General features: G+C 42.4%; 1 protein-coding gene across 1 annotated transcript in view; it reads right to left on the bottom strand.

The window, feature by feature from the left end:
• The window catches only part of cacna1ba (calcium channel, voltage-dependent, N type, alpha 1B subunit, a), a 92,200-nt gene that overhangs the window by 2,731 nt on the left and 63,469 nt on the right, over nucleotides 1-26,000 (bottom strand). Inside the window, exons 26-48 of the mRNA XM_076271336.1 lie at nucleotides 24,829-24,849; nucleotides 21,871-21,967; nucleotides 21,342-21,502; nucleotides 20,692-20,829; nucleotides 17,401-17,602; nucleotides 15,440-15,604; nucleotides 14,937-15,047; nucleotides 14,714-14,797; nucleotides 13,858-13,863; nucleotides 13,283-13,399; nucleotides 13,045-13,110; nucleotides 12,399-12,490; nucleotides 10,568-10,718; nucleotides 10,182-10,309; nucleotides 9,618-9,714; nucleotides 6,594-6,699; nucleotides 5,406-5,513; nucleotides 4,647-4,786; nucleotides 4,412-4,551; nucleotides 3,937-4,066; nucleotides 3,600-3,710; nucleotides 2,025-2,063; nucleotides 729-945 (exon numbers count right to left, since the gene is read on the bottom strand). Coding sequence (XP_076127451.1) covers nucleotides 729-945; nucleotides 2,025-2,063; nucleotides 3,600-3,710; nucleotides 3,937-4,066; nucleotides 4,412-4,551; nucleotides 4,647-4,786; nucleotides 5,406-5,513; nucleotides 6,594-6,699; nucleotides 9,618-9,714; nucleotides 10,182-10,309; nucleotides 10,568-10,718; nucleotides 12,399-12,490; nucleotides 13,045-13,110; nucleotides 13,283-13,399; nucleotides 13,858-13,863; nucleotides 14,714-14,797; nucleotides 14,937-15,047; nucleotides 15,440-15,604; nucleotides 17,401-17,602; nucleotides 20,692-20,829; nucleotides 21,342-21,502; nucleotides 21,871-21,967; nucleotides 24,829-24,849 — 2,627 coding nt within the window. The remainder of the gene's footprint in view (nucleotides 1-728; nucleotides 946-2,024; nucleotides 2,064-3,599; nucleotides 3,711-3,936; nucleotides 4,067-4,411; nucleotides 4,552-4,646; nucleotides 4,787-5,405; nucleotides 5,514-6,593; nucleotides 6,700-9,617; nucleotides 9,715-10,181; nucleotides 10,310-10,567; nucleotides 10,719-12,398; nucleotides 12,491-13,044; nucleotides 13,111-13,282; nucleotides 13,400-13,857; nucleotides 13,864-14,713; nucleotides 14,798-14,936; nucleotides 15,048-15,439; nucleotides 15,605-17,400; nucleotides 17,603-20,691; nucleotides 20,830-21,341; nucleotides 21,503-21,870; nucleotides 21,968-24,828; nucleotides 24,850-26,000) is intronic.

The raw sequence follows: 26,000 nt of genomic DNA, 5'->3' as shown, positions 1-26,000 counted from the left end.
GGCGCCCATAAATTAGCGGGTCATTGGGTCTGCGCGTCTGTCAGCCCCTTTTATCTGGGTAATAAAGGCCAGCTGGAGCGGAGCGGCTCCTCGGCCGCGCCCCGAGACCGCCGCGCGGTACACTGATCTCTCCCCCAGATGATGCCCGGCTACGAGCAGGGAGCTGTGGCCCCCGCGCAGCTACTAGAGGGCTCTGAAAGGGCTTGACATCCTGCTCACACTGCTGCTGCTGCCACATTTCAGTGAGTTTGTTTTACCACCATCAGATTTAAGGATTCTGGTGTTAGTATTATCTGTGGTAGTATTTAATCTAACTAATGCTGGTATCATCCTGAGAAGGTAGATGTGGAGCTGTTTTTTCACATTAATTTTTGTTCATGAATTCTAATTGGATTCTGATTTGGGGCCGTGGTAGCGCAGTGGCTAAGGAACTGGGCTAGCATGTAGTAGCCTGAAAGTTGTGAGAGTTGTGAGTTTAATTCCTGGCTTTCCACTGTTGTGCCCTTGAGCAAGGCACTTAACCCCGAGTTGCTCTGAGGACAATGGCCTTTTTACTGTAATAAAACTGTGTTCCCCCCATTCCCCTCCACTTTAACCCCTGCATGTATGGACAGAAGAAGGATATGCTCCCCATATTGCAGTATTTTGCAAGTGTCAATGTCAGGATCGACAACCGTGTTTTTGTTTGCAATATGAGGTGTTGTGTTATGTTGTAAGAAGCCACTAACCCAGATTACTGGGAGGCTGTCCATTGGGGGACCTGTCCAGTGACCTCTGCTTCTTCTCACGGTCCCTGCGGTGGTGGCAGCGGTGGTGGTGATGATGGTGATGAGGCCGCTCCTGAGCGGGCCTCTCCAAGGTGTAGTCTCGCAGGTTGACCTCCTGGGGGCGCTGTGGTGCAACGGTGGACGCTGAGCGCTTCATGGGACTGGAGTCAGGAATTGGCTGCAGAGTAATAACAAACAGTCAGACATTTTTTTTTATTGAAATGATAATTTAATAACAGGAAAGAAACCCTGGCCTGCAGACTATAATGTGTGTTTGGTATTCAGGACGTCTACTTCTTTGTATGGCTAGGACATGGAGGGGTAATATACAGTGCTCTAATATATAGTGTTATATAGCCTCTAAACCATTTATTTTCCAATCCTGTCTGGCAGATGAGCCTGGTGTTGAGTCCATCCGCCCTGCTCTTTCCCTGATGGCTTTGAAAGGTGTCGGCCAGCCAGCCAAAGGTTAAGGCGTTCAGCCAACGGCAGCTGACCCAGGGATCCCTAAACCACTCATTTCCAGCGGGCTGGCTCTCTGGGCCAGACGTTTAAAAGCATGCTTGGACATCAGCTGTCCTGGTAATGAGCTATTATATCTGCCATACAGTGATGATAAAAAGGCTGGCTGTCATCCTTAAGCCTCCACCCCCCCATACACAGGCCAGCATACTGATTTACAGCTGAGCTGTAACAGGTATATTTACTGCACTGCATACAAATCTGTCCAGGACAAACAGAGTAACAGAGTACAATGACAAACCACTATGTATTTACAGCATGCACTGTTCATACAATGTAGACAGCATAAACAATGATACATGCAATAGTTTCAAAAAACTACAAAAAAACAAGCACATAAGCAATTTTTTTTGAGCAATGCCCCAAAACGCATCAGGACATGTCAGTCATTTGTGACAAGACTGTGAAGCTAGTCTATATAGCCTCTAGCCCCTATGCTTATGTGTAGATTTCTATTTAAGTATAAGTTTTAGAACAGATTAGAACAGATTTATCTGAAATATGATCATCTTAATAAAGCATGCCTGTTTTTTAATATACAGAACAAATTAAAACTGTTGTCTGAAACTGTTGATGTAAGATGATTTAACACACTGATACACTGATATTATCTCATTCCAGTAATAACTAAATCCTGCTATTGAATACCCACTGAACTCATTCAGCATGTACCTATCTCCACCTGCCCTGTGAAACAGTCTATGATATGACCAGAGAACATGATTGGGTACGTACAGCAAGCATCGTCCCTGGGGAGTGTCTGGAGTGGCTCCTCTGTCAGAGTACAAGTTTGGAAACGAGGGCAGGAAGACATACAGAGGAGATAAAACAAGGTGAGACACATAGAGACACAGAAGCAACGCATGATTAAACCTTATGAGTGTTATTCACCTGGACAGGTTGTACACAACACTGGCCGAAATAAGCACTCAGTGAGGAATGAGATAAATAGGTGGGCAAATCTCAATAATGTCAACAGTAGATTTTCTTTTTTTTAATGAAGGACTCCTTCAAGGGAACTTAAAAGCTAGGATTGAGGCTCACCTTCTGTGTTTCAACACTTGGCAATATATCAGTGCAATGATAACCAGAAATCTTCAAGCTCTCTGTCTGGCTGCACACAATTCACTTTTTTTCGCTGTCAATGAGTTGGCTGTTTTTCGCCTGCCAAGGCCGAGACATCACAGGGGAAACATATCTCACCGTGTCGCTTTTGTTTTTGACCGAGCCAAACTGCTGGATCTGGACCAATGCCAACCACTGCAACTCAATGAGGGCAAAGTCAACCCATTAAATTCCCCCGAAAGGAGGACTGCACATATATGAGATAGTGCTGAAACCACAGACTGAGAGGCTGAAGGCTGTTATCATGGGCCACAGTGGTTAAAAATGACTAACAGGCCAGCACACATTCAGATAGAGCTCATTTAATAATGAAATTAGGAGCTTTTCCTCTCTGACTGAGTCAAATATTACGCAAGCTTTCAAAATGCTGCTGACAGACTTAAAGTGCAGGGTTTTTTGTGACATAAAGAGCATACGATTATAATGAAGGTATACGAACATCAATGCAAGTCCCAGAGCTCAGTGGGACTGCTTAGTACCTCAGCACCCCTTTCTGATGTCAGATTTCTATTTAATTATGAAAAATACTTCCCATTCTTGCTTGAAGGTTTTTGGAAATTTAAATATTACATATTTCCCATGCTTGCTCTGTAATGTCTGCATCTCCCATAGGATACATTATTAATAAGAGCATGAACGTGGACACTCAAGGACAAAACATGGTCCCCCAATCATTCCCTCTCAGCCAAGCTCCCCATTTGTCCTGATCAGTGCATTCTGAGCCTTGAGGTAACACAATTAAGACTCTTCTTGTTGCACGCCTCTAGAGGAAAGAAGAGATATCACCCTTCAAATGTGCAACTAACAGTCAGGAAGAGCTGCAGTCTTTTTTTATATAACTTGCCCAGGGTAAAGGATAGCAAATACTCTGCAAGAGGTTGGTAGTACCCCAAAATCCAATTGAATTTACTGCCAACCACATTTTTTGTGAACAAGCTGGACCTTAAAAGCCCCAAAAGGTTATAATCTGGGCAGAATTGTATGAAGTAATGTTGGCAATACTGCTTGTGTTCACAACACAGCCATACAGGCAATTTTTTTCAGGAAATGTTTGGTGAAGGTCTTGAGAGATTTTCCGGAATATTAATCCATGTTCCCATTCAACCATGACGCTGTGAGGGGAATGTTCCAGTTGCTGGTGTGAAAGGGACTTCAGATGAGCTCTGAGTAAGCCCAGCAGTGTACCTGCATCTCAGCGCTGAGTTTTGGCATGGACACAGCCCTCCCCTGGCTCTCCAGACAAGACGAGGCTCCGCTGTTGGCACTGTGTTCCATCTTTCTCAACTCTACTGACTCCTACAGAGGAGGAACACACACACACACACACACACACACACACACACACACACACACACACACACACACACACACACACACACACAGCCATTACTACTCCTCAACCCAATAGACTCATCAAAAAAATATAAGTACAAATATATTTTTAATACACAGCTACACATACTACACTGTTCCATAAAATATTTCTACTGATAATTGTGTTCACATGATCACACTTGTGTACCTGGGCAGTGGTTGGATCTGCCGTATCATCCGATGGTCCCCGGATGATCCGTTTACTGGGCCTCTGGACCTCTCGTGGCTTCTCCGAGGCCCATGAAGAGGACCCTCGAATGTTGCCATCATGGCTTTGCCTGTGTGGAGTTGTGATGGGAGAGGAAAACTCGGTTAGATCTACAGCACCTGGAACCAGGCAAAGGGTGGTGTTATTTATCTGCAATATGATGATTGTGGTGATTATGCTGAAGTGTGAAGGGTGAAAAATGACTACTAATAGCATGATACAGCACTTTCCAAGTGTCAGGTTTTTTTTTTACCTGGGCATATTTGCTTTTTTAGTTTGTTTTATATCACTTTCAGCAAGTGTCAGACATGTGTTTCTCTGTATAGAGTTGTCCCTCACAGGGACATTTAGTCATAAGTGTAAGTGTTCATTTAGTGTGCCTAGCTGAGTGGGCAGGTGTGGGGGGCTCACTCACTGCGTTCGGCCGTTGTTGAGTGCCGTGGAGCTGGGCCTGGTGTGTGCTTGGGCGTCGGAGTGACAGTCAACGCTGTTCACATCCACGTCCTGCATGTGAGTGAGGGGCAGTGTTGGTTTGAGGAGTGCGCCCACATTGCCCTGTACAGACAGAGAACACATTCAGACACTCCATTTGTGTGGGGGGAAGGGGAGGGTGTTTGTCAGGGGCAGGCAGAGCGCCTCACCTGATTGGCGGTGCTGCCACCAGAGGCGCTAGCGGCAGCCTGTTCCTTCTGCTTCTGCTGCTGCATCAGAAGCCGCTGAGCCCGGTTCTGCTTGTAGTAGTCAAAGATCATTAATGCGGCGTACACCTTCCCCACCGTCAGTTCATTGGCTGAGGCGTGTAAGAATGAAAGAGAGTAAAACAATTATAGTGGCAGTAGTAGTTTCAGTTTAATGCCATATCAGCATCTACGGTTAGATCATGGCAAAAAGGTTTCATAAAGCAATATAAACTAGAGATTAAAACGAACAGATAAAAAAGATTAGAGATTAAAATTAAAGATCAAACAAACAATTTAGATTTAAATCTACATTTGATAAATATTCCCAAACTTTATGTGGTGGCACCTTATGAAAAATGTTTTCCAAGTAAAGAAATAAAAAAGTAGAATTCCAAGTTAAAAAGTGTGTGTAAAAACAGAGACATATAACAGTGTAAAAACAAAGACATATAAAAACATCCTTTAGTGTATTGGACAGTGTATTGAATCCAACAGTTAACAGTGACAGAGCTGCCAATACAGTAATATCTACAGTACAGTGTGATAGAGGTAAGTGGGATCTTCACCACAAGGTGGCATCACAAACAGTCAACTGATGTCATTCGTCCACTGATGTTCAAATAAATACATTAAATATATGAAACACTAAAATTAGCTGAAGATATCTCATTTAGCAATACACAAATGCAACTACATTTGTTTATACATTCATTACTTAGAAATGCATACGTTTGTGTGGCGTCACCAGAAGGTCCATGGTTTTCTGTGACAAGTTAGGCCATACTGTTGCCAGCTCCTTCTTCAGCTCAGCGTCACTTAACCGCTGGGCGACCATCCCTGAGAGAAACCGCAAAAGAGACCTCGCTTTATCAAAACAGAGACAGTCGCAGCCTACCAAAATCTGTTATGCTTTCTCAAGCAACAATACAAAGTGTGACTATGTTACAAAGCAAAAATAAAAACTTTCCTCCAGATTTAGGTGGTTACGATGCAGTGCAGATGACGCATAGTTAACTTTGTGCCATGAGAGACATTGAGCAGCCGAGTCTGAGAAACACATATGGTGCCATCAGCCACTCAGCGTGGCGGCACACACCCCACAACACAACACAAAACACACTAATGAGTCCAAATGGGATTAGAGAGAAAAGCCCATTAAAGAAACACACAGCGCTGCACTTAAATCACAGGAAAAGTGCTAACTGTAATAAAATCCCTCTAATGTGCAATATCTTTTTTTATTTATTTCATCGTTCTGCTCATTTGCTCTTGATTCCGACTCGTTGGGAGTAAATGGTGCCTCAGAACTAGTGGTGTGGGTATCTGGAATTGCAAACCTCACAAAACATGCTTCCATTATCATAAAAAACACTCTTCTCTTTCGTCTTGCACACATCCAGATACTGTACATTCCTGAAAAAGCTTCTTCCCATAACAAATAAAACATGTCTAGCTGACAGCAGAGCAGACAGTAGCCCACTGCAAAAGTTTCTGTCAGTGCTGGTTGCATCACCTCCAACTAAAAAACAAGGGGACAGATTGTTCCTGTGCTGTATTAATAATGAATGCACCCCCGTTCCTCACAAAGTAACACACATACATCCTCCTTTTTGTCACTTCTATATCTTGGCCTCTGCAACCTATCAGTTCTCCTCACCACAGTCAGCAACAATAAACATACTATGAGACCAGCGTATAAACAGAAGCAGATGCCAATTTAGTTGTCAGACTTAGCCTACATACTAAGACTACGATATATCAGGTATACAGTATGTATTTACAAATATTGACATGCATACTTTGCCAACATGTTAATCATTTTGGCATTCTTTTTCAGTAATTAAAACATACATTATGACTAAAATAATCATATAATTAAACAATTCTAACTGTAATTGCGAGTGACGAAGGCCTTACCAGACGCCAGTTTAATCTCCAGGGCGGTGCGTATAAGAGCCATGAGGGTGGAGGTGAAGTGGACGGTGTTGTCGTCCGCTATGGGCATGTTCATCTTCACCAGACGCTGCAGGAGCCACGGAAGGGGAGCGCAACAGGTTAGGGACACTCACACTTCAGCAGTCCAGTGGAGGCACTCGCATACACCACTTCTCTTTGAGAGGAAGCAGCCTGTGTGCTGCTAAGACTGACTGAAATGTTTATGGTTATTTAATGGTTATCTATGGCTAATAAGATTATGATATTATCAGTATCACTATTTTAAATTATATAAAATGTTTTATTGCATAAACATTTTATTGTATACATGTTTTATTTTATAAACTTGTATTGGTATAATTAGTGGTAGTGGAATTAGTAGTAATGCAAGAGGAAGTAGCAGCACTACTAGCACTGGTAGTTAGAGAGGTGAGACCTTTGTTTGTGCAGCACACAAAACTGCTTCATCTAAAAAAGATAAGAAAAAATAAGAGAATATGTCAAACATTCACATTCACTGCTACAGGCTACCATCTGCAGCCAAGGGTGTGTTGGCGTGAGACTGACACTGATAGACAGAAAAGTGAGAAAGAAGCATGTGCACATGAAGGTGCTTCACAGGTCTTGGGAGCTCGACTCTGTGCTAACTTCACACAGATACACCGTGAAAGATAGTGGCTACTTTTTGGGCCAATGGTGGCCTTTAATGTGAACAGTAAGCAACTGTTATCTAGTGATTTTAGGTTTTGCTTAAAGAAAGTGATTGTAGCGTGTGTGTGTGTGTGTGTTCTCCATGACATAGTGCACAGTGTTACACTGTGTGACACTATCCTGGAAAGAGTTGAGCTCCCGGTAACAAACAGAGCATACATCAACTAGCAGTAGCAGTGCAAGAGTAAAAACAGACCATTAGAATGGAACAGGAGGGAAAAAATAACTGAAGTACATTCACACACTTGTACAAAGAGAGGAAGAGGAAGGAAGAGGACAAAGAGAAATGCAGAGAGGCTAAAAAGAGTAGACATGGTAGAAAGACAAGGGATGTTAAGAAAGAGAGAGAGAAAGAGAAAGAGACAAAAAGAGAAAGAGAAAGAGAGAGACACAGAGAGAAATACAAAAAGGACAAACTGCTGTCTGCAACTGTCGTGGCGTAAAAACAAAATACACACTGCTCCACAAAGAACTAAACACCCATCATATTGAAGGTACTGGGGAGTAGACTGAGCAAGATGGGCTAAGAAAAGGGTTAAGAAAACAATGATACATAATGTACCAGGTTTTGAAAAAAAGACAAATGGCATCAAGATTAAAAATGTATGTAGTATGGAGCAGTATCTACACACAAAATGTCCTCTCAATTTTTTTTTTCTAAATTAATTAAGAAGTACAGTCTTTCCCCTGTGTAACTATAACTAAGTTAGTTAAACATGTGAGTATGTGTGGATATTGCAAGAGACATGAGCAAGCATTCACAACCAACCTAAGTATATTAGTAGTGTGCAATGTGCATGCTATCTCTAGCAGTGCATCATACAGTACATGATACAAAAACCCCTACACAATGCAGAGTGAGGGACAAAACCTTTACATGGGAATGATGTTGAAAAAAATAATACAGAAATGAATTCTGATCTTCCTAAACGTTATCCTCTAGTTGTTCTTTTGTTTTAATGTTATAAGTACACCTTTCTTTATAGCTAGTATTCAGCACAGACAGGATCCTCAAACTAACTTTTTAAGCTAAAAGGGTAAGCTGCGAGGGTAGAGTGGAAGAGGAAAGGAAGGACAGGGAGGAGGGAGGGGCAACTACACCAATTAAAAAAGTATTGGAGCGCTGGCAAAATAAGCAAACCATGGAACAAGGGGAACATTGCGGAGCACAGAGATTGGCTGAGGAGTAAGCCAATGGAAGGAGGGGACGAGCAGAGGGGATTGGCAAGGAGAGGAGGGCTACCTTGTAGGCGATTCTCGGTGGGCATTTCTTCCCCAAACCTAAGGGTGGGGACATGTGGAGCAGCATCTCATACATATCGCGGTACTTGATACGGCCGCTTCACAGAGCAGAGAAACAAAAACCCAAATAGAAGAGGGATGGGGGGGTGGTGGTTAGAGACACAGAGGAGAAATGACAGAAAGAAAAATAAAACAACAACAACAAACCAAGAGGAAAACAAACAAACAAACAAAAACAGAAATCTTTTGTTATTGAGATTTCCAAGAGAGACATGGAGGAGGTGGATGCCATCCTCGCCCCGGGGGCTGGGCCGGGCACGGAGATGGATCCCAGGGGGACCAGAATGAGAGAGGCCCCAGAGAGGCCTGATGTCCTGGGGGAGGAGTGGGGCCTGGGTCTGGGCAAGGAGGGGGAGTCATGGTAATGGTGGGAGTGAGCGAGTGAGTGAGTGAGTGAGTGAGTGAGTGAGTGAGTGAGTGGAGAATGACGAGAGTGAGTAATGGCTGCATTGTACTGGAAGATGTCTACTTCAGCATGCAGAGAGACATCAAGGGGATTCTCAACATGGTCCATGGAAACAGAGGTTACAAAGCCAACCTTCTGAACCGATTTCACTTTCCAGCTTTCACTTTTTCAACCTCTCTTTAGCCACCTTTTACCTTCTCTACACTTTTTAAACACCTTTAAAATACACTTTTAAGAAATGTTGTAAACAACAATAAATCTAAATTCCAGATTCTAGTCTAAACTTTATGAATACACTGTGATACAAAGCTGTCACTAGCAAAAGAGCCTTAAGATAATCCCATCCACTGGTGAGAAGCAACATGGAGCTAAGCAAAAGTGAGCCTGAGACTCGGAGTGTTATCATCGGTCAGAGAATGGCTTTGAAATCTTTGTTTCCAGTCCTGCATCCGTAACCAAAGCCAGTCAGTCTGGTAGGGCAAGTGCTTGTGTGTAGGCGAGTCATAAAGTGCACAGCCATTCATTCGGGTCACTGGGCACTGCCACGCAGCGTCCGAGAGTGGACGAAGTTGCTGGGGTTTGCAAACCTTGTATGCTACCCTATTAGGGCAGTTCTTCCCTAAGCCAAGGGGAGGTGAGATAATTCTCAACAAATTGTACATATCCTTATAGGAAATCCGTCCGCTGCGGAAAAAAACAAGGAGATATAACAGAAGCTTAAGGACAGGGGTAGCAGAACAGTGTGTAGTGTTAGAGGGCCGACTTAAACACTTACAGGGCCCCCTTCTCAGTTTCAGATTCCTCTTTGAAAAATCAGCAGCCATGTTAGGTTTTAGCAAGAGAACTGTAGTCTATGTGTCTGTACCTCAAGGGGCTCACTATGCTACAACACACCCCTCACAACATCAGCTTTGTTTCTCTCTTGCTGCAGGGAGAACAGAGTAAATCACTGAGTAAGACCTGTAGGCTACTTGCAGGGGGACTCAAGGGTGGGGGGGGGGGGTCTAGGAGGGGGACTCTAGCTCCCATTCCAACCAAGATGAATTCTCCTCTCGATGACAGTGGCCAGACTAAAAGTGGTATATTTGTCAAACTGCATAAGGTAAGGAGTACAATCCATCTTTCTCTGTGCTGTGGTGCCCGTAACATACCAGGCAGCTGGGTCGTACTCAGCCCAAACCCGAATGAACTCATCAAGGTGATGGGGCCCCAGGATGGAGGAGTCTCTGGTGAGGTACTCAAAGTTATCCATGATAACTGCTACAAATAAATTCAGCATCTGCAACAGATCATCATTGAAGTATATTCAAATAACAATATACTGTATATCGTATATTACATTAAATCACTTGTGTCTAGTTATGTAGCAAAACTTTTTATGTGAAACATTGCCAGAAGGGGGTTGAAAAAAACATAATCATAGACTGTGTACTTTAAAGATTTTGAACCACATTCAAAGTGCATCCCTCATACACAGATATCCCAAAGATCCTGACTGAATCCCGGCACTAACACATAAGGCATTCGGAGCACTGACCAAGAAAGAACAGAGGAAGATGAAGGACACGAAGTAGAAGTAGGCGAAGTCACTGCCGCACTCCTTGCCGGACACACCTGACCTCACATCACAGGTGCGGTGACTCAAACAGGACAGCATGATTTCATGCCAGGCTTCTCCTGTGGCACTCCTGAGGGCAGTACAGAGAGACAATAAAAGAAAGAGAGAGAGAAAGAGAGAGAGAAGACAAGGAATGGGGGAGCAATTAGAGCACTGATAACTCACTGTTTACCCAAACACACACACACACACACACACACACACACACACACACATTCTATTTTTTTGCAACTGAAAATAAAAATATGGAAATCAAATCCACTCCTTCAGAGCTGGAGTGTCGTCCTCCAGGTGGCACTTTGAAAGCTAAAGCTAGCGCTGCTCAGTGTCTCCATCCTGGGTTTGCCTGGCACAGCGGAGACATAAACAGGAGTGTGTAAGCTTGTCAGAACAAAGACGGCACAGCGACGGGTTGAAAGGACTGAGCGCACACATACTGTAGTTCGAACATGACTCCTCAGAGTTATTCAGAGTACGTGTGTTTGAATTTCTGTGTGTGTGTGTGTGTGTGTGTGTGTGTGTGTGTGTGTGTGTGTGTGTGTGTGTGTGTGTACGCGCGCATGTGTGTGTGTGCGTGCACGCGTGCCTATGTGCAAGAGAGAGAAAAGGAGAGCAAGAAAGAGAGACAAAGAGAAACAGTGGATGTTCTCTGAGTGCAGGATGGCACAGTTACTGAAGCAGAGAGTCTTGCAGCAGCGCCAATTAACGGCCCACCACCCAAGACCTCAGCCCGTGGGCAAAGCAGGATGGAACACTTATGGCAGTATGGAGCCCTGCAGCTGAGCAAATGAACAGCCCTCCACCCCCTGACCGAACACCCACGCCCCTTTACTGAGAACCTTGCCAAGACTGCACTGTAGGAACAGAAGGGAGGCAATCAGAAAACTCTCGGGCCCTCGCACTTCCCCACCATTATCTCTCGATTAGCAACACACTGCTGACCAGATGAGGGATGCCTGAGAGAGAGATAGAAATGGAAAAATGATCTGCCCTGGGTGTGTGAAGGACTTCTTACTCCTTTGGGGTACCATCCACAAGCACTGATGTTTCTGAGTTCAAGTTTAGTCAGCAAGAGATAAAAAGAAACAGATATAGAAGCTAAAAATAAACTATTTTTGCTAAATGCTATTACTGCTGCTAGCATGGAAAATACATTACACAATGACAGTCTAATTACCAGAACAACTGGGTTCCTTTTCCATAACACATTCATTTATTCCCTATCCCTTCCTAACCATTCAGAACTTTATTCATATCAGAAGTGGATCTTAGTATATTAAAGAAGCATAAAATGAGTTCTGGTGTGAGATAGCTACCTGAAAGGCATACCAAGCCTTGTGAACATGAAGAATATTCTTTTTTTTTATTAAAAAAAGAACCACCCAGAGCCTTACTGGCATGCTAACTGGTGTCTTTTGGAGATAAAGTCAGCAGTGTCATGCTGTGAAAGGTTTTCTGTCATTCTTGCAATGTGTTCCTACCCGGAACACAGAACTGCATAATACAGAGTCTGGATGGCAACACGTATTTATCTGTCCTTCACAAGGTGATACCAAAATGAGTTGCCTTGTTAAAGCACACCTAGAAGAAAGTCACAAATGTTTGCATAGTGTTACTTTAAAGAGGGCTCAGACCCAGGATGTGACTAAGAGCTTTGTGACGATGACAGTGCAGAAAATACCTTGCCACATAAAGGAATAAACAAAATTCGATTAAGATTTACTGTAAGTGAATTTCAAAGTGACCTTACCTGAAGAGGAGCATCAGAGCCTGCAGGAAGGTGCGAAAGTTGTTATGGTGATTGATAGCAGTGTCCTCATTGAGCTCAATGTTCCCAAAAACCTGCAATTTGAGAATAAGCACAACTAAAATGGAACAAATGAAAGCATAATTGCCTATATTGTCTATAAAACAGCGTCCAACCTATAAACACTGCTTCTAAAGGAACTTTGGAAAAAAAAAATTATTCCTTCAATATATCCTACACCTGACACCTTTAATACCCGCTAACTCCATAATATGTACCATATATCATATATTATGTTTAAAATGGATCATGTGTATAAAAAATGTATTTGTTTTGAAGAAATGCTTCAAAGAAAAGTCAAACCAAACACGGGAGCACCTAGGCAGTTTATCTGCATGCACTTTAATGGAAGGCTTTGTGGTAATGTGGTAGGCAGAGAAAAATACAACTGCATTTACAGCTACAGGCAACAACAATGGCACCTCTGGGATTGGCATGGCAATCCCTGCTGCCAAGCACTCTGCACACTTCAGGGCAGACTCTGAAAGCAGTCAACTGAAGCATTCACTGCATCCAACTTCTCCGAATCTCCGAAGTAATGTGTGTTTCTTATATCACAGCAGCAGTAGTTAGCCTAGCTAGCACAAACCTGCATTCCAATGATGGCATAGATGAAGAACAGCATGGCGATCAGAAGGCAAACATAAGGCAGCGCCTGTAGTCAATGAGAAGAGGGGGGGGGGGGGGGGGGCAGGTTTAGCTTCAGGTACATAGCCTTCTTCATGCTGCGCTTTATCACACAGGCACAGTGCTCTACCATGTCTAATTACTTATACACAGTCAATATTCATCAATTATGGAGCAGGCCAAGGGCCCCCTGCCAGTACCTTAAAGGACTGCACAAAGGTCCAGAGGAGGATGCGGATGGTGTAACCCTGCCGGAGTAACTTAATGAGACGCGCCGCCCGGAAGAGCCTCAGGAAGCTCAGGTTCAACAGACGGTCCTGTGGACACACACAAACATGCCAGATGACAAGATGTACAAAGACAAAGAAATCTAACATAGTGACCGAGTACATTGTTCACTATTCATCGTAACACACAAGCCCGAACAGCTTGCCTGTGAACTGGCCAGATTTAACAGGAGAATTAGACAAGCTTTTGTTTATTTCCCTGAATGCTGGAGTGCTGAATAAACAGAACGCATTCCTTACCCCCTGCTTTGTAGCCCGTTTTATTTTGTGCTACAATTTATCCTCTTATAGAGCTTCATTTAGCCTTGTTTGAGTTTTCTTTTGTGTACGATGAAAAAGGATGTTTTGAGAAGTTTTAAATGCATTATGTCACCGTCAGTCACCTCGAATTGCAGGACCATTGCATACAAAGCTGTCTTATTCCCCATCAACCATCCACCAGCGGTACAGAGGACAAAGAGTCAAGGCACAAGGAGGAAAGAGCTTACCGTGGTCTACAAGGGCCGTAGTTTAGTCATGGCAAGCACCAGCCAAAAGTGAGTGCGGACATTGGACAGTGAAGCCACACATAAGAGGAGACGGAGAGGGAAAACACAAACACACACAACCAAATACACAAACACATGTCAAAAACAGGAGGAACAAGAGAAAGTCTCACATGTAAAGGAAGCCACAAGCACTAACAATACATCAAGAACACCCCTGCACAGTCATAGAAACAGCACTAACAATACATCAAGAAAACCCCTGCACAGTCAGAAACAGGAATGAATACCAATACATACAGTATACCTTGACAATCACATAATACAACGAGAAAATGGATAGATAGATACATATATAGATAGATAGATAGATAAATAGATACTGTAGATAGATAGATAGATCACATCACAACACTGATCATATAATGTCCTTTATCTAAATGTAGTACAACCACTGTACAACTACAGAAATGTGGCCCCTTTAAAAATAATAACTTCGACTTTCAGACTTTGAGTTTTAATCAATCTTCATCAGATGATGCTTCTTTACCCCAGCCACTACATCTGGTCTGGCTGCAGTTTAAACTGTGTTGGCCGTGATCACCCCTCCCTCTGTGTGCGCTGGAGAGGGCCCAACTCATTTCCAAAGTGAGAGCCATTTATCCCGTCTGTGAGCCTGGCCTGCTCACCTGCCTTTGGCGGACGACTACCTGCCTGACCTCCCTCCTGCCCGCCCGCCTTCCTTCCTGCCTGCACACCTGCCTGCTTTTCCTCAGGCTCTGTCCCTCATATATGGCTGACGGAAACCTATCTCGTTATTAAGACAGGGGCCAACGGATGCTCAGGTCCATTCACTTACATTGATCTCGGTGACCAGGATGTCCGTGATGCTCCCCAGTACGGTCACAAAGTCAAAGACATTCCAGGGATCCTTCAGGTAATTCTGCAACATGGTGGAGTAAAAATAAATAATCATCCAGACAAGAATAATAGTATAGAACAACATGTTTTTCTTTGTAATGCATATCATTGTTTACAAGTTCAAATTACACTGTTTCAGCTGTGGCAAATGATAGACTCACCAAAGGACCAAAGGCAATGATCTTGAGGACACATTCCAGTGAGAAGAGGGCAGTAAAGACGATGTTCAAGTACTTGAGCATGGCCTCGTAAAAGTCTGGCGCTCCATGAAACTGTTGAAGTCACAGGTTACTGAGTTTGATTGCATGATGTATTTGCTAAACCAAATGATACAAATACTTCAAATATGCAAGGTATACTTTCTTAGAATTACTTAGTGTTTTGTACTTTTGAAGCACTGGAGAAAATAATGCAGTAAACTGATAAATATTTCACTGTCAAGATTTTAAGCCCACTGCAATCAACGCCTGCAAATATTTTGTCTCATTGCAACTCAGTGGAATGGTGGAAAAGGTCTACAGTCAAAAACACACTCAACAGCGCACACACACACACTGTGAACATCTATGGTTCAAAACGTGTACAAGTATGGCTAAAATGTATGTTTATAGAGGCCCTAAAAGCTATGCAGAACAAAACAGATAAAAGTGATTGGCAAACTGACCTTCATCATGAGAACCACAGTGTTGAGAGCGATCATGATCATGATTGAGTACTCGAAGGGCGGAGAAACCACAAACTTCCACATGTTGTACTGAAAGGAATGCTGGTTCTGGGGCATGTAGCGTGTCAGCGGTTTTGCGTTGATGGCAAAGTCAATACAAGCCCTCTAAAAAAGATCATAAACAAACACAAATGAAAACTGTTCTGTCTGGATTTCCATGAATAGAAAAACCTTCATCACCATCAAACTGAAAGAGGACTTTTTTTTGCTTACTTTAACACAACACAGATATGCTGCTTTTCACTTTTCACATACTGCTGCCATTGTAAAGGAGACAAGTAAGGGCAAGGGCTGACACTTTCTTATTTGTTTGTTATAACATTCCTCAACCACCAGAAATAGAAGAAAATAAATGAATAAACAAAAGATGGATTGATTCTAATGATTGCATTTTGCTTTAGAATATCTGAGTCTTTTATGACAAATATATCTCCCTCCCTCCCAGTGGTTTCACCTCTCCTGCAACAGTTAGAGAGTCGTGTTTGGTGAGCATATGGACAGGGAAGATTTATTTTTCACTGGTTCAACAGGCCTACGATGATTGCCTAATGGGGTCCCCGTGGATACAAGGAGCGAACATCTCACTGGCTCTGTTTCTATCAGGAGGGAGTGGTGTGTGTGCGTGTGTGTGACGGGTACGGTCAGGACACTGGAATTAATCGTCTACCTGTCAGCATCCCTCACCTGGACACCGCATCTGTTTTCATGGCAGGCTCCACTGCCAACAACTGGTGCATAACTGAGCACCACAAGCAGCCCATACATACTGTGTACATAAGGATGTATGTGTGCTAACGTGTGTTAATGTGAACACTCCAACCATCATTGTTACTATGTGGTTAATTGATTATAAGCTGTTAACCAATCTGAGACTTATGTGAGGGCATTTGTGAGCAACCCATGGCTTACATTCCATACAAACAACTGCTGGCACACACCTAGTTTACCTGTACTTTGCCAAAACGAATGTGTTGAAAACAACACAACTTGCGTTGTTTTTAACACATCTCTGTGTCCAGATAGGGGCAACACATTCATTTTCAAAGTGTAATTAATACATTTTTGCCCAACATCAAGATTTTACCACTATACCAATCTCATGACTCTTGTTTGACAATGATTAATATGCATTATGTAACATAGCTAATATTACATAGCTGTAAAAGTATGTAAAAGTGTTATTAACAGGTTAATTGATACTAATCGTTGATAATTGATCACAGCCTGTGTAACACAGTGAGTCACCATCCATTTCATACATTGTTGCATTCATCATATGAGGATGACAAGTTATTTGGGGGCAGCCGTAGCCTACTGGTTAGCGCTTCGGACCAGAACCAGGGGGTTGCCGGATCGAACCCCGACCAGTATGCACGGCTGCAGTGCCCTTGAGCAAGGCACCTAACCCTTCACTGCTCCCCGAGTGCCGCTGATGTTGCAGGCAGCTCACTGCGCCGGGATTAGTGTGTGCTTCACCTCACTGTGTGTTCACTATGTGCTGAGTATGTTTCACTAATTCAAGGATTGGGATAAATGCAGAGACCAAATTTCCCTCACGGGATCAAAAGAGTACATATACTTATACTTACTTATTTACTGTATGCTTGAGTGCAGCATACTGTATATGTTTTTAAAAAATAGAGACTATTCACCTTACACTGGTCTAATATTAGGACTTGTTTAGGACGCGTTTCAGCGTTCTGAGCTTCCTCAGGTTCGTTGAGTGAATCGAGTCATTCCCTTCTAATACATGTAAACAAGTCCTAATATTAGACCAGTGTGCGGTGATAGTCTCTTTCTTAAAGTCTAATATTCCTGCACATCACCAGCACCTAGGATCCGAAAACGGCAAAGGTAGTGCACAGGGATTTTATCTTTTTTTGCAGCATATGTGTGTTTACCTCATTTTTCTCCAAACTGCACTCTGACATAGCTTTGTCACCCTGTTCCTGGAAGGTGATGATGATCAAGGCCACAAAGATGTTGACGAAAAAAAAGGGGAAGACAACAAAATAGACCACGTAAAAGATGGACATCTCAATCCGGTAGCCTGGACTAGGGCCCTGGTCCTCAAATGTGGCGTCCACCGAGTGCTTCAAGACCCTGTGGGATTAAATGTTTTTAACAACTGACTGTCTTATCGGAAGTTGTCTTTCGTTGCATTCACTGTATTTCGCTTTAAAATACACCTATATAATCTAAAATTAAGTAAATTCAGACTCAATCACGCAGTTTATAACACTGTCCGGCAGATATTAATACATCACATAATTTAAAAATAATAGAGAAGTTACACAATATTTTGTGTAGCGCAAAGACAAAAGTGGATATCTACCCTTTTTATGGGTATGATACAGCATTGATGATAAAAACTCAATTTCCATTGTTTCCATTGTCAGTATGAGGACAGAGTGTTAACCACATCAAACTTAGCCCACTCAGCCCTCCAGGTTATAAAGAGAGAGTTTAATTGACTTATAGTTTAAGATCAAACCGTCCATCATTTTAACATATCATGCATGAATGAATTATTTAATAACATACTTAATTCAATTATTTTTTCGAGGTATCGAGATATGTGTGTGTGTGTGTGTGTGTGTGTGTGTGTGTGTGTGTGTGTGTGTGTGTGTGTGTGTGTGTGTGTGTGTGTGTGGAGGGGGCATCTTAAAAAGTGAAGGAGTTATGGACAGGGGTGAAGAATTGCATTGGCATTGGTCTCTGGTGTGCTGAGCTGACAAGCTTGCACACTTGGCTTAAATAAGATATAAATCAAAGCCAATTACCCATGCTTATACAGTAAATTCCCAGAGGGGATACCCCTCCCACTGCTCTTAATCAAGATCCAGTCCATGGGTAACAGGAACCCCCCACCCACCCCCCAAACCTAAAAATATCCAGGTAAATCCTGCACTACAACAGTTTCTCATTTCTTAAAAATATCAACTCCATCCTGTTTTCCTCCCCAATGCCATCATAACATGTATCTTGAGTGCACCTGCAAAAGCTGGGGCAGGCTATAAAAAGTAAAAGAACATTTCAAGGTCAAGAATTTACCTGAAAGACTTCCCAGACAAAACAATCACTGTTTATGATGTTATATTTGTAAATATACTTTATATTATTAATACTGTTCCCCAACAATCTTCTGACCTTTTCTTCTTTTGATACTACTACAGTGCTGAGCTGGAAGGGAATTTTCTTCAAAACAGGGTTAAGAGTTCAGTTCTCGAAATGTGCAGCATTTGTGATGCACTAGTCAGCAATGCAAACAGGTAAGGTGTAAAAAAAAGAAAAGAAAAAAAAAAGTGAGAACACACACCATAGGGAGCCATAGCACAGCAGTAGTATTAGCGACCCTACCATGAGGCTTGGTGCCTGCAGGGACAGAGGTTAGAGTGTGGCCTCAGATAATTTCCTGAACCCACTCCCCATCATAGATATTAGAAAGCTAGATACCGCATTGTCCGTTGGTTGAGTTCTATTAGGTGCCATACGTGAACGCGGCCGCCATATTGCTGGGGGCAAACACCTTACTGTCTATGGGCAACACTTGCTGGCAATCAGAGACACCTGTGAGCCATCCTGTGAGTCATCCAGTGAGCCTCCAGTGACTGTTGCCCCCACCAATATGGCGGCTCTATTTACGCATGTTCCGGAGCCCAATGCTGTATCTAGCCTTCTAATATCTACAGTATGCTCCCCATCTCTCTCCCTCACTCATTTCCTGTCATATTTATCTCTATCCAGTCAAATAAAGGCTAAAAATAGGAGCGGGCTTAATAAGAAGACAGAGGAGGACCCTTTGTTGAATCCAAGACAAGTCCAAGACCAGGACTAGTCAAGACCGAGTCAAAAGAGGTTCGAGTCCAAATCAAGACCGAGTCCAAAATGAGAGAGACAGAGTCGAGACAGAGAGAAACACAATTCTTTACACCACTTACTTACCTATGCAATATTTTTCTGTGATGTTAGAAACACTTTGTACTGTATCTACTTCTTTTTACACCATTAGGCCATACTGTATAGCATTTTCACTTAATAAAAGATGAGTTTTGGAAGGCATTCATTAAGAGGTGGCCAATGTCAAAGCCCAGCCATTATAGATGGATTTTAAACAAATTAACATTTCAGCATGGTCACTTAATCAATGCTTTGTTTTAAATTCATGATTTAGAGAAAAAAAATACATATATTTTTAAGCCCGCTGGACTCGGTCAAGGCCAACTAGAAAATTTGGCGAGACCAAATGCCAAGTCAAAAAAAAGCCCAAATCCAAATGCCAGCGAGTCCAAGACAAGTCCAAGACCATAAAAAACATCTCAAATACAAACTCGAGTCCAAGACCAGACATGAATACTACAGCCCTGCTTTGTGCACAACCAATGGCTGCCTTGATGGGGTAAGTATCAAATAACATGGATGTGTATTTTCTTTGAAATTGAGCAAACGGCTCCATTTAAAACCTTTGCTTACAAGAACAATGTTTTTGTTGTACTTCCAAAATGATTTGATAAGAGCTTAATGAACAGCTTAAGCTTAAAGCTGAAAGTTCATATTTTCCCGTACTTTATAAGATAATAAATGAACATCTCCTTTTACTCATAAATTCCATTCTTTCATCAATTTCTTGTACGATTCTGAACAAGGTATTTGGCTTATGGCTATATAAAACAGTAGGCTATCTTAGGACTTCCTTTTATCATGGTACTGTCTGGAGCAGGCTGTCTCTACTATGCATGGTCAGTGTGTGTACCGGCACTTCAAAGACCAGAACATCAAAACATCCCAACACTTTGAACTGTGATCGCAGAGACATAAGAGGGCTTTTGAGAGGTCACTTTTGAGTATAAAATAACATACTAAGCTTAAGATGCTAACTTTATAGACACTACTGTTTCATATCTGTAAACCAACAATAAGGAACCCACATGCCACTTGACATGCCCTTCATAAAAGATGTGTGATATGTGGCAGCTTAGAAAATATAGGCGCACCTTAAAAAGATTACTGACAAAATGTGGAATTTACAACTGAAGTATTAAATCCTACTGTACCAAATTCAACAAAACATAACCACTGAAATGTGATGGGGACTGCAGATTACCAAAAGAATGAATGACCAGTTTTATTTTTAGAAGTAAGCAAACCAATGATATCCAGTCCTCTGAGAGCAAAATAAAGGTGTGACTCACGTGGGCCAGCCCTCTCCAGTGGAGACTGTGAAGAGTGTGAGGAAAGCCCAGAGGACGTTGTCATAGTGAAACTCGTACTTCCTCCACTCCCTAGGCTGGGCAGACACCTCGTCCTTATCATAGTCCAAAAACTGGCCCCTGCTCAGCAGGAAAAGGGAATTAAGAGGACATCAAGCCAATAAACGATGCTCAGTGTTGGGAAGGTTACTTTTAAAATGTATTCCACTACAGATTACTAAATACATGCCCTAAAATGTATTTTGTAACGTATTGTGATAGATTACTCAAAGTGAGTAACTCATTTTGAATACATTGGATTACATCAGCATTGTATTATACATTATTAGCAGTGGATGTGAGGTTATGAGAAGTTGTAAGACCCATTGCGTCAACAACAACCTACAACCTGCTTTACAGGGAGGATGTATTGATACTTTCCAACACTGACTATGCTTACGTCTAAAACATTATATGTAACCCAATCTGTTCTGTAAAACTTGCTAAGGGATACAGACCACTTTCCCGCCGTTTCAGAAATCATCTGGGTTCCCTTTCAACTTGAAAGGCACTACCATAGAGCCACTACAGGGGGTGCTCATGTTGTTATATTGGCCAGCATGTGGCCACAATAGCCTTCTGCTCCATGCTACCTGCAGTCCTTCTCCAGGCCTTTAGACTCGTCCGTGCAGAAGAAGAACTTTCCCTTGAAGAGTTGCACGGCGATGACGGCGAAGATGAACATGAAGAGGATGTAGACTATGAGAATGTTGAGCACGTTCTTGAGGGAGTTCACCACACAGTCGAACACGGCCTGAGGCAACACACACAAGAGACACGCAATGCACACAAATACACACACACACACAGTCTTAAAGTTATTGACTTAGACATTCACTTGTGGTTTATATTTTTGTGGTCGATTAAACCAATACTGCTGAATGAATGCTTTCTTTGGGATAATTAAAGTACAGGAAGCCATGGTCACAATGGAATAAAGTGACTTGTCTCATCCCTCTTATTTGAGAGTCAGAATGTTGTTATCCCTTGGTTTCCAAAGACTTAAATCACAAGAGAAAATAACCCGACTCCCACCTCTAGTTTCTGTTAGAGCACATGTGATTTACATGTTAAGTGTAGCAATTAGCTGATTTCATTTAATGTATGATGAGGAGACTTTACCTTGAGCTTCGGCAGGCGCTTGATGGTCTTGAGGGGCCGTAACACTCGCAACACCCTCAGTGATTTAATGGTGCTGATATCCTTTCCTTTGGTGCCTCTACAAAAATCAAGCAGAGGGTTACAACATAAAAGCACATTAGCTCTAAAGGAGGTACATCTGAGGAGACATGTAGACTACTTAAACTACTATCACAAGATGGCAAAAGGAATGATAAACATGTGTGTTACAAAATAAAATCTCACAGGCCATTAGTGAATAAATACAAGTCATTGTGAAGTAAAATACAGAGACCATGGGCAAATATGAACCACACGAGGAAAAAAATAACAGTACATAAAAAAAACTACTGTATACCTCAGCCATAAATAACAAACATTAACATTTATTATTTTCGATCACAAAACATAGATTAGTGATCTACTATTGCATGCCTTATGATCATTTAAGTGATCAAACCATGCAATCAGGATTGCATGTGGTACTGTAAGTATTGTGCAACAGGCAGACTCTGAGACCATGACATGCAGGGACTATGACAAAAGAACAACCTCAGGAAAATACATTTTTATTTTAACTGTTATCTGTGAGGTCTAAGTCTGAGATGACTAAAAGATCCCTTCAAAACTGAATCTACACATGCAGGGCACTATAAACGGGGTTTAAACCTGGTACTCAGAATAGCACACAACTGATGTTGGATCTCCAGGAATAATACACTGTTTTAAGGGCACATTTGTTTGGGCTGCCAACTGTTACATTTGACAATTAAATAAAGTATGACAGTGATGTGTCGTCGTTTGTACATTTACAGAGACATGGCAGAGTGGAACAACAGAGAGGGGTACCAAAACAAAGGCATGAATGAAGATAAGCTGGGAAGAGAGAAGGGAAATAAAACAAAAACTAGCCACAGAAGAAGAATAAAAAGAAAGAAATATATTACAAAAAATGCTTTAAATTTGTAATCAACTACACTGATAGTGTAACAAATAGTCAGAAAATGGCATTATTATGTTTTTATAATGTTCCTCTAAGAGCCTGTATCCAGATGACAGGCTTTTGAATATAACAAGCTCACATCAATAAATGTTTGGATGCAAGATTACCTGAGAGAAATTTTGATTCTTCAGCTTTGAGCACCATAGATGCAGAAGGCAGATATACATGTAACACACCAGCCCTTACTTTTGGTCATTTTAAGATGTTCATGCCAGATATCCTTGCGTAGGACTGCTATGCAGCAAATAAGAGAAACTATCCTCAGGCACAAGCTAAGACACTGCCACAGACACAAAATGTATGATTGTTGTAGTGTTTTAAGGAGGCTTTATTAATTCCTTGGGTCGGCATGCCAACCATAAACGGATCAATTCCCAATAAATGTCAAAAGACTCCGTCAAAATGACTCTTAATAACTTGGTTGCATGCATTACTGCAATCCTTCCAAGAGATCCACCCCTGGACCCTTACATAACATCAACTGCACTATATTACTTAAGCTGTGCATACAACACCTGTCCAGCCTTTTATACATAGAAACTCTCATCCCGCAATTCACATACACTATGTGCACCATAACAGCATAAATGGAGGAAGCAACTAGACCCAAATTTACTACTAGGGAACATCTTGCAGGAATCCCAATCTGTACGTCTACCTGATATCTCAGTGAGGTTACTCTTAGCACCCTTTCCGTCGGGTTCTCCACAGTACACGGGCATGCGATCTCTCATGCTCTGATGCACATTAGTCTAGCATGCGTTCACTCCGGCTAGCCTAGAGAGTTAAACATCAGGAGTAGTTTGACGACACCCACACATTTACTGGATATAAGTCACACAGGGCATTCTGATAGCTTTCAAAGTCCCCCTACCCTTTTTGAAAACAGTGCGTTTCTGAAAATAACCATTTCAGATTTGAACAGGCTACAATTCCACGTACCAAAGCATGAATGCTTTTGCAAATACACAGAGGAAATGATGAAGAACACACAAATAAGAAAATAATCAAACATTCAGAAAAGCAATAGAGCAAACATAATTTTTTTTCATAGACGCTGCTCAAAAGCCAGGGGAAATATTCACTTTTCTGAATATTTGAAATACCACACTTCATGTTTGGTCCATGGGAATGTAGCCTGAAATCTACAGAAATCCTGAAGAGGGTGAGCATGGTTCAGTTTGAAAGTCATAAGGGGAAAACAGTAAGTTGTATGCCAACGTCTTATAACAGTAACACCAACCCCTAACTGTTTTTGCCTCCCAAAGACATTCATTTTATGTCGGCCTTTCACCTATAAAACACCCAAAGCCATTTACAATCTCTATAGAATTCAATGGGGTTGAATAACACGATTTATATGGTTTGGCTCATTATCGAGACCTCTTCTCTTTGGTCTTACGGCTAGTGTTCATTACCTGGCTATAAGTGACCCCGTCTGTCTGTGTGGGGAGCCTTTGAGCAGGGCCCACTTAGCCTTTGCCTGCTCTGCTTGCAGAGCTGTGTGATATGTGAGAGATATGGCATTGATTTAGCTGAACCACCTCATCCATTACAGGATAACTACTCATGAAAATTACACTGACGACAGCAAGAGTGAGACAGAGCGAGCGAGCGAGCGAGAGAGAGAGAGAGAGAGAGCGAGAGCGAGAGCGAGAGCGAGAGAGAGAGAGAGAGAGAGAGAGAGTGAGAGAGAGAGAGCGAGAGAGAGAGAGAGAGAGAGAGAGAGAGAGAGAGAGAGAGTGAGAGAGAGAGAGAGAGAGTGAGAGAGTGGGAAAGAGGTTCTTGTTGAAAGCCATCAGAGTGGCAGAGACCTAAGGCCCCTGACACTTTAGGAGGTTAAGAGCCATTAAACATGGTCTAAGCGGGAAGACAGAGGGGGAGGGAGGGAGGAGGGGGAAGTAAGGGGGAACACTGTGTGTTAAAAGGGAAGAGAAAAGTGTAGGGGAGGTCCCCACCTGGTCACGCTTTGGTGCGGTCTAATAAGGGAGAACAACGATAAGAACACAAGACAAGCACAGAGCACCATTATAGCTGCTTCTCACTCACAGACACACGCTCATCAAGATATAGCTCGACATGAATTAAATATTAAATACATTGTCAAGTAAGTGTTCTATGGATTATACTTGAATGATGATGGAAGCATTTTGATGGAATGCTGTTATTGCTGATCTCTTCATAATCGTTTTTTGGGTGATTCCGAGTGATGGTGTTATATCGAAACCTGGATTTGTTAACCTAAAAACAGGGAAAGCCCTCAATATTCCCAGATGATTTGGGTTAGATTCAGCAGTTAGTCATAGCTGCTCCTATACATAGTTTTGAAATACTGCCAGCCGTCAGTCTTTTTTTTCCCCCACACACAACAGCGGAAGAGATCAGAGAGGACATCTGACGAAGAAGTGAAATGTCTGAAGGTGGATGCACGAAATCGAATCAACGCACGCTCAACACTGCCTTCTTGAGAGGGTGAGAAAAACACTAGAAACCCCTTCAAGAGAGACACGCCACTCATATGATCTGATGTTCCCGGTATAGCACCTTGACATGCACAGCACAGCACAGCACAGCACCGCACTCAAAGCTCGGCAGTTCGCCAGCCTGCACCTCAAGAAGATCTGATCATAGGACGACTCGACTGACAGACCCTCTATGCATACAGTACATCAGGTCAAGGGATGCTGGATGTGATGATGACCCATGTTGAACGCTGATCACATGCAGTGGTCTAAGGAGAGCATGAGACGAGAAGTCGTCTGAATCAAGGCAGATTCAAGGCCAAGGGTTCAATGGTGATTTCACAAACGGACAATGAGATGCTCGACTTTTGGCCTTCCAGAGCAAGCGGTCAGTTCACCAAAATCCTAATGTAACATTAGCTGAAATTCTATATGGAATCTGCAATAACCATTCGGAGCACCCGAATGCAATTAAGAGCCATGTGATCTAATCCTAGTTGTATTTTGCAGGGATGCCATTGATCCCGGCAGACTGGAGAAAATAGGCCCATTCAGAAAATGTGAACGTTTTTTTTTTCCATTTAAGTTGCTAATGTTGGAAATCAGAAGCCAAACAAGCTCAAGCACTCAGGCTTGCACCGCAGTGACAGTGACAGTGGTATTTAAGG

The sequence above is a fragment of the Alosa pseudoharengus genome, unplaced genomic scaffold, assembly GCF_046254945.1.
Source record: "Alosa pseudoharengus isolate Yale_2024_CS ecotype anadromous, Long Island Sound unplaced genomic scaffold, YU_APseudo_1.1 YU_APseudo_1.1_scf_6, whole genome shotgun sequence".
Taxonomy (NCBI): Eukaryota; Metazoa; Chordata; class Actinopteri; order Clupeiformes; family Clupeidae; genus Alosa; species Alosa pseudoharengus.
Note: the sequence above shows the minus strand (reverse complement) of the source record. Positions and strands in the feature narration are given on the sequence as shown.